Source organism: Erinaceus europaeus, chromosome 3 (genome assembly GCF_950295315.1).
Source record: "Erinaceus europaeus chromosome 3, mEriEur2.1, whole genome shotgun sequence".
NCBI classification, from domain to species: Eukaryota; Metazoa; Chordata; class Mammalia; order Eulipotyphla; family Erinaceidae; genus Erinaceus; species Erinaceus europaeus.
This window is the reverse complement of record NC_080164.1, coordinates 125,840,877-125,857,299: the sequence shown is the minus strand read 5'-3', so window position 1 is coordinate 125,857,299 and position 16,423 is coordinate 125,840,877. Positions and strand designations below refer to the sequence as shown.

General features: G+C 36.0%; 1 protein-coding gene across 10 annotated transcripts in view; it reads left to right on the top strand.

Annotated features, from left to right (window-relative positions):
- The window catches only part of CCDC158 (coiled-coil domain containing 158), a 91,327-nt gene that overhangs the window by 69,685 nt on the left and 5,219 nt on the right, over positions 1–16,423 (top strand). For 8 of the 10 annotated variants that reach the window (XM_060187897.1, XM_060187901.1, XM_060187898.1 and 5 more), the window contains 5 exons: positions 3,702–3,862; positions 6,091–6,150; positions 7,992–8,048; positions 11,345–11,412; positions 15,050–15,208. In XM_060187897.1, the coding sequence (XP_060043880.1) occupies positions 3,702–3,862; positions 6,091–6,150; positions 7,992–8,048; positions 11,345–11,412; positions 15,050–15,208 (505 nt within the window). The remainder of the gene's footprint in view (positions 1–3,701; positions 3,863–6,090; positions 6,151–7,991; positions 8,049–11,344; positions 11,413–15,049; positions 15,209–16,423) is intronic. The other 2 variants (XM_060187900.1, XM_060187903.1) reach the window with 2 other exon arrangements.

The following is a 16,423-nucleotide window of genomic DNA, read 5'->3' as shown; positions in this document are numbered from 1 at the left end:
TTGGAGAGACTAGCCTTTTAGCTGTGATTCCCTCACCAAGTGAAAGAGGAAGTTTCCAGGATATCCTTCTAGTATTTGATAGATTATCCCCCTGGGAAGGGGTGGTACTATGACTGCTCTTAAGAGAAATCTAGACTCTGTGGCCCCTCTGTAGTTGACAAAGTAGAAAAAACAACTCCCTTGGTGGCATGTGGCACTTCACACAATGGAGGACAAATGTAGAGTGTAAACCAAATTCAGTCCTATAGAAAAAGTCATCTTAAAAGAGATACCAGTTAAGGGAACCAATTACAGAGCCAATGTGGCCTATACAGAGGTATAAACTTCTGAGAGTCCAGTGATTGGAAGAAAATTCATAAACCTGTTTCTGAGATCTCCAAACATGATACTAGGGACTATTCAGATGAAACTGTCTCCTCACTCTGTCCTCCAACTTTGGAGAGACCCAAAGCACCAGCCAACAAGAAAGGCAAAAAGGAGAAGAACCCTAACATCCTTCATCACTGAAGCCTTCCAAGTCCAAAACAGTCCTCTCAGCTCAGTCTATAAATGAACACACTGAAAAAAATCAGGAGAGAAACATTTCAGAATGTTACCAGGGAGCAGGAGATAGTTCACAGAACTAACCATGTATGAGGCCCTAGGTATGATCCTTGGCACCCACATAGGATCCACCATGGACAGCAAGGGGAAGCACCATGGATGGTGGATCAGTGCTTTAGTATCACTCCCACTCTCATCTGTCTCTCTCTCTCTCCCTTTCTCTCTCTCTCTCTCTCTCTCTCTCTCTCTCTCACACACACACACACACACACACACACACACTCACACACACATGCATGCACACATGTTATAGAATAAAACTGAACCAAGGACAGGTCTGTTCAGAGGTAAGGAATATGTACAAAGCACTAGATTAATTTCTCAGTAATATATATAAAGGTAACATTAAATGTTAACAGTATTAGTCTTTTAGCACATGCACATGAGATTTTTAAATCATATGTTCTAAAAGTGATTAGAGGGAGTCGGGCGGTAGCACAGCATGTTAAGTGCACGTGGCACAAAGCACAAGGACCAGTGTTAAAGATCCCGGTTCAAGCTCCCAGCTCCCCACCTGCAGGGGAGTCACTTCACAGGCAGTGAAGCAGGTTTTCAGGTATCTATCTTGCTCTCCCCCTCTCTATCTTCCCCTCCTCTCTCCCCCTCTCTATCTTCCCCTCCTCTCTCCCCCTCTCTATCTTCCCCTCCTCTCTCCCCCTCTCTATCTTTCCCTCCTCTCTCCATCTCTCTCTGTCCTATCTAATAATAACAACAACTAACTGCAGCAACAATAAAAAAATAACAAGGGTAACAAAAGGGAAAATAAGTATAAAACGGTGCTGAGAAATTAAAATGAAATGCTTTTATAATAAGAAAGAGTTGTATGTTCAGGAAAAAAATTATCTCTTTTATAATTACCCATAAAGAATTAGATATGCTATTTACAAAATGGCATTTACTAGGTAATTAATTATTTAGAAGTTTCCTCAGCATGGTATAATTTCATTTGAGGCCTTGTCCCTTCAAACTTGTCAACTTCGGAACTTGTCATTTTGGGGCAACAAGATAGCTTACCTGGAGAGTGTGTCTACTTTGCCATGCACATGACCCAGTTTTGCGTCTGGCTCTCAGAGTACTGAATGCAGCTTTGGAGCTTCTGTTTCTTTCCCTCTGTCTCTCTATCTGAAAATGTCAGACTTGTTTTAAGTATTAGGATGTAAAAATATTAGCAGGGGTAGAAGTTGTATGGTGAAGATTCACTTTAATAAGTCTTTCTTTCAAGAGATTAAAACTATATAAAAGCTTACAAATTAAAGCATATTACTCAGTTTTTGGTCAGATAAAAGACAGATAACTATATTGCTAAGGTGTAGTCATCATTTCTGACTGGATATTAAACTAGTAAAAGTGATCTTCAAAACCCGTACAACCTTAATTATGTGCGATTTTATACACAAAGTATGGGTACATAGTGTTTAGAGACTGATGATCAAACCAAGTTCTTGCCTCTATAAAGCTTGTATTTTAATTGAAGAAGCAACACTTACTTTTAAAAAGTTAGAGAGTATTAGATTGAAGTCACAGTAAGAGAATGCCATAGGGCCAATAATGCTCAACTGCTAAGTAAGTGATAGAATTAAATTGTTTTCTCTCTCTTTTTTATACCTTGTAAAGTACTACCCATGAAGTACCTAAATGTCACTACCAGGGGGGAGTATTATGTATTTTTCCATTATACTGCTCATTTATAATAAGTGTCAAGGGCAAACTTAGAAAAGTCAAGCCCAAAGAATGAAAGATTTGAAGTGTTCCTCCCTCAGCTGCCAGTCTGTGTGACAGGCATAGCGCTACATTGGCATAAAACACATTGGCTGAATTTGCTTGATGATGCTTGATGACCTTTCAGCCATGAATGTGCTCCAACGAAGTTCACATACTCATTAGCACAATTTCAGGCTATAATTTGGTTTCCCCACTTGATGTATCATGTGGAAACATCTACACTTGATTATATTATAAATATTCATCCAAGGATATGATATGTCTGAAAATATTTTTATGTTCTTCCCAAATACCAACTAAAAGATTTGGAAAAGTTGAACATCTCTTTCTTCATCAGTAAGATGTGACAGGTGAATTCATTTATTAAGAGTTCCTGGGAGTCGGGCAGTAATGCAGTGGGTTAAGTGCACGTGACACGAAGCGCAAGGACCAGCATAAGAGTTCCTTACTTCTTTAACTTCATAAACTTAGTCCAGTCCTAAAAAAAAAAAAAAAAAAAAGACTAATTATTTTGCCTGCATGTAGTTGTAAATATTTAATGGAATAAGAAGATATTTTTAAAACAAAAATATGTAAATATATGTATATTATACTTTATAAAAATACAGAAAGGGTGGGGGTAGATAGCATAATGGTTATGCAAAGAGACTTTCTTGCCTGAGGCTCTGAAGTGCCAGGTTCAATCCCCCACACCACCAAAAGCCAGAGCTGTGCAGTGCTCTGGTATTTCTCTCTGTGTCTTTCTCTTTCTGCATCTCTTTAAAAAATAAAACAAATAAAATACTTAAAAAAAAACTGTCTTAAAAATACAGAAATAGGGGAGTCGGGCTGTAGTACAGCGGGCTAAGCGCAGGTGGCGCAAAGCACAAGGACCGGCATAAGGATCCCGGTTCGAACCCCGGCTCCCCACCTGCAGGGGAGTCGCTTCACAGGCGGTGAAGCAGGTCTGCAGGTGTCTATCTTTCTCTCCTCCTCTCTGTCTTCCCCTCCTCTCTCCATTTCTCTCTGTCCTAGCCAACAACAATGATGACATCAATAACCACAACAATGTTAAACAACAAGAGCAACAAAAGGGAAAATAAATAAATATTTTTTTTAAAAATTTTTAAAAAATATAGAAATAGTTGGCCTTATATGTATGTTTTATACATGTGTATACATATATGTAAGTATATATAAACTAAATATAGCAATACATTGATTATTGATTTATCAGTTATTGCTAATTATCCCTGGGTGGTAACAAGTGAGTTTTCTTTTCCTCTGCCTTCTCCACAATAATTTCTATTTATGAGGTGAATTAACTTTCTAATAGGAAACAATATATGAATCTGAAAAAAGAAAATGACTTTGTTTTGTAAATTGTTTTAATTCAGCACTCTATGAAACCTACTACATTAAAGGAAGATCCAACAAGAGACCTGAAACAGCTTCTCCAAGAGTTGAGAAGTGTCATCAATGAGGATCCCCCTGTGCCTCTGGGAAAGACTGAGGAAGATGCGAGAACAACAACACTGGGAGTCTCTTATGGGGCTGTGTAAGACTGACTATACTTCACAATGGGAGAGCTTTGTTCATAAGTGGTCTGTGTTTTACTCTCTGGGAGCTGGGGTTTTAAAAAATTTGAAAACCGGGCACCGGGTAGTGGCACAGCGGGTTAAGTGCACGTGGCACGAAGCCCAAGGACCAGGGTAAGGATCCCATTTCAAGCCCCTGGCTCCCCACCTGCAGGGGGATCGCTTCACAAATGGTGAAGCAGGTCTGCAGGTGTCTTATCTTTCTCTTCCCCTCCTCTCTTGATTTCTCTTTGTTCTATCAAACAACAGTGACAGCAATGACAACAATAACAACAGCAATGATAAACAACAAGGGCAACAAAAGGAAAAAAAGTAGCCTCTAGGAACAGTGGATTCATGGTTCAGGCACCGAGCCCCAATGATAACGCTGGAGGCAAAAAAGAAAAAAAAAAAGTTCGAAAACTACCTGATGTTGTTACCAGGGTAACAATATGGTAGTGGAGTTTAGCAAAAATAAAACAAGTTGACATCAACAGAAAATAGTGTGTGATTACTCAAAAAGTAGGCAGGGAAAGGGATTGCCCAAAGTTACATCTGTGTAGTAATTTATATTTCGCAAGAAATTATATGTCCATAATTTTATTTGCCTCTTTTTTTCTTTAACCGTAGCACTTCTCTGTTCTGGTTTATGGTGGTGCAGGGAATTGAACCTGGGACTTGAGAGTCTTCGAAATAAATGTTTTCTGCATAATCATTATGCTATCTCCCTGGTCCCTATAATCTTACTTGATTATCATAACTATATGGGAGAAGACATGGCAGGATCCCTCCCCTTTCATTTTACAAATGATAAAAATACAAGTTTTAAAAGTTGAACTTTTAGCCTGCTACCGCACAATTAATGATGAAGCTACAACTAGAACCTTGAGAACTACTTAACTATAGATATAAGCTAGTAGAAAGTCCTTGGCCTTCTCTTAAATCATGTTAGCGACTTATATCAAACTAATAAAAGATCAGATCCAAAAGTATTCAATATTCAACTAGATTATCAGTCTTTTTCTGCACATAGCTGTAGAAATCAGTGAAGCTTCACATGTTGTATATGTTTTTAAATGGTATTTCAAAATTGTTATTAACTTAAAACATTCCAATATGGTTTATATTGGGTTGTCAGAAAAGTCATAACTCTTTTGTATAGAAATACACAGAGGAGCTCCAGTGGCGCAGTTGGTTAGCGCGTGATACTTATACAGAAATACACAAAAAAAAAATATGCCATAAATTTCAACAGCCCAATGCTATTTTTTTGGCACTAGAGTACTGACTGTATACTAGCTAAGAATACTGTAGCAATTCTTCTTATTCATTCTCTGGTTATAAGGCAAATATCTAAAAGTAATACTTTCTGAAATAATACATATAAATAATCTCTAGTATCTTTTTTCAAATTTCTTAAAATGTTTAGTTAGTATATATTAGTTCAAGAAAAATGTTATCTATAGTCACCTATTTTATTGATATTAATGGTAATAGAGTATTAATAACAAGTCTAGTTAACCTACTATAACATTGTTTTCTCTGAATCATGTCAGAAACACCCCACTGGAATACTCATTTTTGTGATAGCTCTATAACAGTCCTTCTAAGCTAAGAAAGTATTAGTAAACTTATTTGATGAGCATATAAGTTTAACCACTGACTGAGTTTCTTCTCCTATGAAGCACAAAGGCAAAGCCAGAAGTACAACCTAGTAAAGTCCCCTTCCACTCTGCTACAGTACTTACAAGTCTGAAAGATTGTTTTAGCAAACCTGATCAGAGTTCTATCACTTCAGCTACTGAAGGTGAACTTGGATCATATCGGATTATTTTAAACATGTATGTTTTTGGAAACTGCCTTTAGAAACTTATGCCAATTTTCTGTAATACTACAAATAACTATGCCACCAAATCCTAAAAACAGTAAAGTTTTTAGTCATTCATGGAACAAAAGCATTTCTGAGTTGATTAACTTCAGGGGTAGCCCTTTATAAGATTTATTTGTCACACTAATATCTATGTTGATCCATGAAGAAGGGTTAAACACACATGAGCAATTGATTATTTTAATATACATAGAATTTGAATATTGGTATTTGATGACTAACTGAGAGTTAGTTATATTTTTCTTTTTTAAATTTTTATTAGTGATTTAATAACGATTAACAAGATTGTAAGATAACAGGGGTACGTATTTTCCTTTACAGAGATGATAGAGTAAGAGATTGCATTACCGAACCAACTCTGAGAGTAGAGATATGTCATAGGTAAGGAGAATCTGAGATTCTGGTCCAGTTAATTATCCAAAAATTTTATTTTTTCCAGAGCACTATTCAGCTCTGGTTTATGGGGTACAAGGGATTTATGGTGGTGTGAGGCATTGAACCTGGGACTTTGGAGCTTCAGGCATGAAAGACCTTTGCATAACCATTATGCTGTCTCCCCCACCCTTGTTATCCAAAAATTACCTATGTGATCAGGTAATTTAGGAAAGCATGACAGCTTACATGGGAATTGATAGGCATTTGGGGTCCATTAGTGGAAAGCTGGTTTATTGCTTACCTGAAACTAAAAAGAATTTCAGTGATAAGTACTAAAACAATTTACTTTCCAGAATCAAGTTCATAGATTTTTAGTGCTCATTTTAAAGTTTTCTGTGGGGAGTTGGGCAGTAGCACAGCAGGTTAAGCTCACATGGCACAAAACGTAACCACCAACGTAAGGATCCCTGGCTCCCTACCTGCAGGGAATCACTTCATAAGCGGTGGAGCAGATCTGCAGGTGTCTTTCTCTCCCCCTCTCTGTCTTCCCCTCCTCTCTCCATTTCTCTCTGTCCTGTCCAACAACAACGACATCAGTAACAACAATAATCTACAACAACAATTTTTAAAAAGGGGCAACAAAAGGGAAATTTAAAAAAAATTTTCTGTGGTTCACACATATGAAGATATTTACATAGTATGCCCTAACAAAAATGCAAAGATTTTCTGCCTGTACATATTTTAGGCAGATTAAATATTTAATATTTATTCATTTACTTTGGATAGAGACAGAGAAATTTAGAGGGGAGAGAAGGTAAGGCAAGGCACCTACAGTACTACTTCACTAATAATGAAGCTTCCCTCCTGACAGTGGGGGCTGAGGACTTGAACCCTGGTCCTTTTGTACTGTAACATGCATGCTCTACTAGGTATGTCATCTAGAAAATTACATAGTTTTTGAAAAGAAAGCAGTAGAAAGAAGAGTTCTAGCAACCTTGGTATAAGAACCTTACTGAAAACAATTCTATTTTTCACTAATAATTAAGTTGGTGAATTTTAATTAAATTCTAACAGGATTAAAGAAATGAAAGCTATAACCTCTAAATAAAGGCAACTTTGAGATTTAATTATCCGAAAAAGAAAATATAAGTTAATATTGAGTGGTCCGGGAGATGGTGCAGTGGACAAAGCATCGGACTCTCAAGCATGAGGTCCTGAGTTTGATCCCGAGCAGCACATGTACCAGAGTGATGTTCTTTCTCTCTCTCCTCCTATCTTTCTCATTAATAAATAAATAGATAAATAAATAAATAAAATCTTTTTTAAAAAAAGAAGTTAATATTGATTTGTTGCTCATTTAAAACACAGAAATTGTCCATCAGTAGCTCCTCACTGTCTGCTACATTAAAGATAGTTTCTCAGTCTGACATTGAAGATTCTCCCTAACTTGTCCCCAGCCTATTTCACTCTAATACTCTTCTATAGTCAGAGTATTTCTGATTCTCAAAGAGAGTACATTTCATTTTGTCTTCCAGCTTTTCTTCATACTGCATTCTGCACTTAGAAGAGTTAATGTTCCAGTTTATTTTCATTTATTTGTTTTTGTCATTGCATGGGTTTTACCATTTCAGGCTGACTTTTTCAATGAGAAAGAAACAAAGGAAGAGAAGAAAAGATACCACAGCACAAAAGTTTCTACATTGCAGTGGGGCCAGGGCTCAAACATGGGTAGTTGTTCTCCTTCAAATCTGTATTTGTCTAAAAACAATGTTCAGAAGACCAATTTTGTTTTATCCTTTAAGTTAACATGATATGATCTTTACTTTCTCTCATCTTTCTGCCAACAGAAGCAACTCACTAAGGGAGTCCACTGAAGGCAGCAAGTCAAGTGAAACTCTTAGCAGGTAAGCATGATTGTACCACACCCACCCCCAGCCCCAGCTTTCAAAACATTCCCTTTACTACTGTTTACTCAGAAAGGGCAAACGCTAGAAGAACTCAGAAAGGGGAGGGGAAGTGGAGAAGGGAGATGACAAAGCAGAAGATGAAGAAGAGCCATCTGAAATGTCCCATACTGTATTAGATTCTTAGACTGTAATAGTGAGCACAGCAGTCATGGGCCCTGTTCTTTAGTTAGAATCATATTGCCCTAACAATGCAGAACAAAAAAAATTACTTTTCTGTTTTCTATTTTCACCACCTATAAAAAATTGAGTTATCAGAACCTTCTTTGTATCATAGGGGATAAAGAATAGGAAAGCTATCAGGGAGGGGATGGGATATGGGGAGCTGGTGATGGGAATTGTGTGGAGTTGTACCCCTCTTGTCCTATGGTTTTGTTAATGACTCCTTTTTTTAATAAATAAATAAACAAATAAATAAGAAGAGGCAAATGAAAAAAAATAATAAAATTTTAAAAAATTCTCAAACCGTGTTTTTTGGGTTTTTTTTAATCGTTACTCTGGTAAAATTTGGCTCAACATTGCCCACTGCAGCAAGAATAAAAACTCCATGCCCTGGTAATAAAACTGTCCATGATAAAGTCATGATCTTTCTTCCTATGACTTTTCTCCTTATATACTTTCTCTCAAATTTATTTGTCTCAGGATGTATTTTCACTCACAAATACCAGTGAAGATTCCAAAGCTCTTTTACCTACATGGATTTATTTGACTGTTTGTTTATTGTGATAGAAATTGAGCCTCTTGCATGATTTTACTACTTTGGGCCACTTTTTTATATAGAAGATAGATGGATGGGGAGTCGGGCTGTAGCGCAGCGGGTTAAGCGGGCATAAGGATCCCAGTTTGAACCCCGGCTCCCCACCTGCAGGGGAGTCGCTTCACAGGCGGTGAAGCAGGTCTGCAGGTGTCTATCTTTCTCTCCTCCTCTCTGTCTTCCCCTCCTCTCTCCATTTCTCTCTGTCCTATCCAACAATGACAACAACAATAACTACAACAATAAAACAACAAGGGCAACAAAAGGGAATAAATAAATATTTAAAAATTTAAAAAAAAAGGAAGATAGATGGATGGACAGATAGACAGATGAACAGATGGACAGACAGGCAGACATAACACTATCATAGCCCTGGAACTTCCTTTATAACTATAGTTCCTCACACGTAGTGCCAGGGTTCAAACCTGTGTCAGGCACATAGCAATATTAGTGCCGTACTGGGTAAATTATATCTCTCCAATCTATTGATTTTTTTTTAATGAGTCATTTTTATTGCTGCCTTAACTACTGGGAAATAAATGTGAATTTATTGCCAGTCCTGGTTGTTGTTGTTGTTATTATTATGTAGAGAAACAGAGATAAGCAAATAGGGGTGGAGGATAACTTATATGTTCTTCTAGGTGTCCTATCTATCTTACCTCCTCGCCCTGCAGAATTTTAAGTATTTTTAACGTTGAGAGTATTTTAATTATTTATTCATCAAAAAATGTATTACATGTTACCATAGTAACATTTTATTATGAAAAATATATTTTCCAAATGAAAGAAGACTTTATTTTATAATTTGATGAATGTCTTAATAAAAGGTAGCTGAATTCCTATATCTGCATCTGCATTTAATTTTTTGATGGTATAAGATGTAATAAAGCCTCTGGAAGACTCGACTATTCCCTTATGAGAAATTGAGAGTTAAAAAAAATAATAATAATATAGTTTAACAATAAAAAATAGTGTTAGGCAAGGGAGATAACGTAATGGTCATGCATAGTCTCTCATACCTGCAACTCCAAAGTCCCAGATTCAATCCCCTGCACCACGACAAGCCAGAGCTGAGCAGTGTTCTGGTGATGAAAAAAATAAAAAAAGTAATGTTGATCTTACAAACCATCCACAAGAAAGACACTCTGATAACTGTTGTCATAATATTCTCATATTAGTATCCAAGTAGAACTGTGTGGTTTGTTTCAACTAACTGGTTTAAGTAAGGCTAATGGTTTTATAGTAATAGTACTATTACAAGGAGATGTTATTTTAGGGTTTGTTTTTTTTTTTCATTTTAGTGGGGGTGGGAATTGATGCCTTACAGTAAATAGTAAATACAGTTGTTGGTACCTGTGAAAATTTTCTCAGTTTTCTGAAAGACATTCTAACCCCACACCTAGATCCTCCATCATGTACCAGGACCTGAAAGCTCCCCTCCCCAAATCCTTTACTTCAGTGCAATACACCAAACCCAGTCTAAATTCTGCTTTGTGTTTCCTCTTCAATTCTTACTTCTCAATTTCTGTCTATAAGAAAGATCATCTTATATCTATCCTTCTCTTTCTGGCTTCTTCTTCTAGCGTTTGCCCTTCTTACGTAGCCAGTCAACAGCGTCAGGTTGAGCCTGATGTCTGCTTGTTGCTGGCTTTGAAAGTGACTGGGATCCATATGGATTCAGTCGGCTAGGAAGGATCGTCAGTTTCCCCAATAAATGGGTACTCACGGGATGCACCATGAGAAGGTTGATCCAATGCATCCCACTTTCTGGCTAATCTCATTTAACATGATTCCTTCAAGTATCCAAGATGAGGTGAAAACATAAATTCCTTATTCTCAATATATATCACAAATTTCTCAGCCACTCATCTGTTGCTGGACACCTAGGTTACTTACAGGTTTTGGCTTTTACAAATTGTGCTGCTATACACATAGATATACACAGATCTTTTGGATGGGTTTAGTTTCTTAGGATATATCCCCAGGAGAGGAATTGCTGGGCCATAGGGTAGGTCTACTTCTAGCCTTCTGAGAGTTGTCCAGACTGCTCTCCACAGGGATTGGAACAACTTACACTTCCACCAGCAGTGCAGAAGGGTCCCTTTGCACCCACATTTGGTTTGGTTTTTGTTTGTCTGGTTTTTGTCTTGTGTCTTTATTTTTTTTAGTAGGTTATTAAAATTGCATCTCCTAGACTACTACTATACCTGGAGCAAAGTATTTGAGTGTTTTGTTTTAATTTTTAGCTATTATTAATTACATAAAATTGTTATAATTACACAAATCATTCTGCAAAATGTTTTCAGATATTGAGTACATAAAGATAACTTTGAATTTCCATAATAGGAATGTCTATACAGTTAGCATCATGTCTGCCAGCGTGATTATATACTTTACAAGCCTTCACTAGCTTGCTTTTTCACAAAGCTTATTGCTGTGTCTTTGAAGTGAAATGCTAGCATGACCATTCTTATGCTTCCAGAGAACCAGTCACATTACATGCAGGAGACCTGGATGATTCACCTAGTTGCTTCGCATTTCCATCTATAGGTAAGTTTTTTGTTTGTTTTTTATTGAATAATGAATGATCAACAAGACCGTAGGATAAAAGGTACAATTTCACACAGTTCCTACCACCAGAGTTCCATACCCCATCCCCTCCACTGGAAGCATTCCTATTCTTTATACTTCTGGGAGTATGGACCCAAGATAGGGTGAAGAAGGTAGAAGGTCTAGCTTCTGTAATTGCTTCTCCGCTGGACATGGATGTTGGCTGGACATGGGTGATCCATACTCCCAGCCTATTTCTATCTTTCCCTAGTTGGGTAGTGTTCTGGAGAGGTAAGGTTCCAGGACACATTGGTGAGGTTGTCAGCCCAGGGACGTCAGGTTGACATCATGGTAGTATCTGCAACTTGGTGGCTGAAAAGCATTAAGATATAAAGCAGAATAAATTGTTTAATAATCAGGAACCTAAAGGTAATAATAGAGCAGATGAGATTTGGGGTCTCCATTTTGAAAAAAGCTAGGAAGTCTATTTTAGGTAAATTCCAAGGGGCCCATGACTAATTTTTGCCTGAGCCTGACAGCTAACATGCAGACAAGCTAAATATATTGTCTGGGGAGATGGTGTCAGAGTTGGAAATGGGACTAGAAAGCTTGATCGGGGAAGAGAGTAGCTCCCAAATATGGGAAAAGTATATACGCACTGTTAACTTGCAGGACATTTCTTAAAGGAGGCAGCTTGGAATAGCTCTGGATCTAGTAATACTCTGGACAGAGTCAGACAATCACACTCACTTCTGCACTTAGCCAATTTACAGTTTTGGTTTACAATCTAATACAATTTAACCTCAACCTTGACCCTAGAAAACAGGCACCAGTGACTTTTATTCCTCCAATCACTTAAACATAGATGTGGGGCCTGTTTAATACTGTGCTCTTTCTTTACCCATTACAAATACAAGCTAAAGTCACTACCAGCTTGCAAGTCCCCCCCATAACTCTCTAGTCTCATTTCCTTCTACTCCTGCTTTATTCACTCTGGTTTTTTCAGCCTTAAACAGTTCCTTAGTCATGTCAGGCCATTGCTACATTAGCAGGGCCTGTGTGTGTCCACTCTTCCCAATACATTTCTGACACCCCTCACCTGTAATCAGATGTCCCTAGTGACATTCAAGTCACCTTGTTTCAAAATTGTAATGTTCCCACATCCTCAACCTCCCCATCTTTTTCTTCTTTCAAATTACAGTTACCTCTTAACATACTTTCTAAATTGCTTATTTGCATTGATCATTGTTGTGACTTCTTGCTAGATAAAATTTGCACAAGGAAAGATGTCTTTAGCTATCTGTTTTCCTGATATGCTCCAAGTATTTAGAACCTTCCTGACCCATAACAAGTGCTTCATAAATACTTATCAAATGGATGAAAGGAAAGGGGAAGATTAGAAGTTCTCCATGTAATTTCTTTTTAAATTTATTTTTATATTACAGAATTACATGTTAACAGGGGTTTGAATTCCCACCATTCCCACAACCGGAGTTCTGAATCTTCAGTCTCCCCACTGCAAGCCACCACAGTTCCCCAAAGGTTGTAGACACGGGCCAACCATCATTTCTATGACATTCTGTCCACATTTATACATAGTTGCCCCTTTTTTTTCTGATTCAATCCTCTCTTCCTCTCCAAGCCACTAGTTATGACAACATAACTACCTCCACATATCCCTCTCCTTTTCTTTCTCTCTTCCTCTGGGTGCTGATGGAGCTGGAGTTCAGAGCTCTCTTATCTTCATCCTATCACTTATGCCCTGCTGGGAGTAAGGATCAAGGTTGTTTTGGGGGAGCAGAAGGTAGGAGTTCTGGCTTCTGTAATTGCTCCTCCACTTGTCATCTGTGGAGGGACATTTTGGTTGCTTCCAAATTTTTGCTATTGTGGATAATATGGCTATGATCATGGGGGTACATATATCCTTTTGAATTAGCAATATTATCTCTTTTGGATAAATACCTAGTAGTGGAATTTCTAGATCATAAGGTATTTCCATCTGTATTTGCTTAAGGATTCTCCATACTCTTCTCCATAATGGTTGTCCCATTTTGCATTTCAACAGCAATGTATTAGAGTTCCTTTCTCCCCATATAGGTTCCACCATTTATCCTCTCCTGTTTTGCTGATGAAGGCCATTCTTACACGTGTGAGATGGTATCTCAATGTGGTTTTAATGTGCATTTCTCTGGTGATGAATTAGAGCATTTCTGCATATGTCTGTGGGCCATGCATATGTCTTCTTTGGAGAACTGTCCATGCATGTCCTCTGCCCACTTTTTTTTTTAAAGATTTTATTTATTTATTAATGAGAAAGACAGGAGAGAGAGAAAGAATCAAACATCACTCTAGTACATGTGCTGCCGGGGATTGAACTCAGGACCTCATGCTTGAGAGTCTAGTGCCTTAGCCACTGTACCACCTCCTGGGCCACCTCTGCCCACTTTTTTATTGGGTTGTTGTTTTGTTGAGCTGTATCAGTTCTTTAAAGATAGATATTTTGAGGAAATGAACATTTTTTTGAAGTTGAACAATTCCTTCAGGTTTACTTTACTTATGTTTTATTTTCATGATTACCTAAGATCATGAAAAATATCTTTGCCTTATTAAATTAATATAAATTATTAATTATATTATAATTTATATTATAATATTATAATTATTTTATTAAATGAGTACTTTTACCTTTTCTCAGACACTGTAAGTACCTCAGAGCATGTTAACTGCATTCACTATCTTCCCAGTTTATATAGGTTTTTATATATGCTAACTATAAATGTAAAAAAGGCAATGGATTGTTTGCATTATTTTATATAGTTAATAATTTACTTAGCTATACTCATAAATGTATATTTTACTTTCTATCTGGTATTATATTACTTATGACTTAATTTTTTTTGTAAGTCTGTTGGTAACATGTTCTTTTTTTTTGAAGTCTTTATTCCACTTTTTGAAAAAATTTTTTGAGTATAGAATGCTAGGTTGACATACTTCACTTTGAAAATATAACCTTTTTTTTCCTTCTGGAAGCTTTAATATTACCTTTAGTTTTATTAGTTTGTTTGCTTAGCAGTTTTCATTGATATATCTACATATGAATTACTTTAAGAATCTGTTTGGGTTTGGAGTAATGCTGCTTGAATCTGTAGAATTCTATGTCTCTTTTATGGAGATCTTGTAGGTCTATATCTGCCATCTGTGTCCATTATCTGTATTTTTTTTCTATTAATTTTCTCTCTTGCTATTTGACCTTCTTTTATGCATGGTTATTTGTATTGTATAACAGACATATAAAAATTTGTGCAGATGGCTTAAGACTTAGAATGAAATTACCTTCTTTCAGAGAGACCTTGGTGCCTTAAAATAAGATTACCAATAATACCAGATCCACCAAATCCATTCAGAATTAAGGTGATTTGAAGCTATATCTCAGGACCCCCATGGGCTAGTTTGGTTCCTACTCTCCTTGTTCCTATAATATAGATTTTTTTTTTCAGGGCATAACAAATTCCTTTCTAATCTAAAATCTTGGGTATTTATTTGGAATACTTTCTCATGAAAGTTTAATTTTTTTAAGAGGTATAACATGATTCTTCATTAATTCTGCCCTTCTGGTTTCGTTCTTACAAAACTTTAGCAAGTCCATCAGTGAAAACTTCAGTATCTCGTACATTCCATTCTCCTCCAAAGAAGTCTTCAGTTCACTCACTACTAACTAGCTCAGTTGAAGACTCTATAGGTTCCACATCCCAATATAGATCTACCAAACCTAATCTTTCACCTGATTCTGTTAAAGGTAAGAATGATCTGATATTGCTGCTGAGGATAATTAATTTCCTGCTCTGATGAATTGAAAATTCTTTTCTGTAGTCAGATTTAATGAGATTTTATATGGTATTATTCAAACAAGCAAATTAATGGATGCTGTATAATTTTAGTGGATCTTTAAATATAATGGTTCTTATATTTTTATTACTATAGAGTACTAAGTATTATTACTAAGTTACATTACTAAGTAATGTCCTATATATTACTAAATAATTATATATTATTACTAAATATTTTTACTAAATAATATTTGGTATGTTACTAAATTACTCCTATTAAATATTGCATTTATTACATTACTATATTTATTACTAAATATTTTCTAAATATATTACTAAATAATGTCCTATAATATATAATAAGCAATATATTATGTACTTAATATAATGTTATTTTATATATAGTAGAATGAATTTTAATTATTTAATATAAGAAATAAACTAGGCAATTTGTTATGTCATTGGTAAGTCAATATTTCATAAGAATTCATCGTTAATATGTTATTTTATAAATAAAATAAATTTTAATTATTTAGCATACTAATTTAAAATATATAACACATAATATATTAAAAATAAATTTTAATTATTTAGCATACTAATTTAAAATATATAACACATAATATATTACATTTAATGTGTTATTGTACATTATATTATACTATATTATGTATTTAATAAGATACATGCACCTTATTAAATGCATAGATATTAAATGAAAATATTGGTTTTCTTTCTCTGACATAAACACCAAAACTTTCCCCTATTATAAGATTTTAGGTGAATGACTTTTCTTCTTTACACTCTTTTGCAACTCTCTTTTTTTAATTTATGTATAAAAAGGAAACACTGACAAAACCATAGGATAAGAGGGGTACAACTCCACACAATTCCCACCACCAGAACTCTGTATCCTGTCCCCTCCCTTGATAGCTTTCCTGTTATTTAACCCTCTGGGAGTATGGACCCAAGGTCATTGTGCAACTCTCTTCTTAAGTTGAAAAATGAACTTTTTAAGTCAGTTATCCATCACACCAACTTATCAAAATGTTCCTATTCTTCTATATGTTTGAGAGAATGAATTAGAAAGAAGGAGACTAAAGTACTGTTCCACATCCATGGAGTTCTCTCTCTCTTATTTTTAATCTTTAACATTTTTTAAATCTTTATTTGTTGGATAGAGA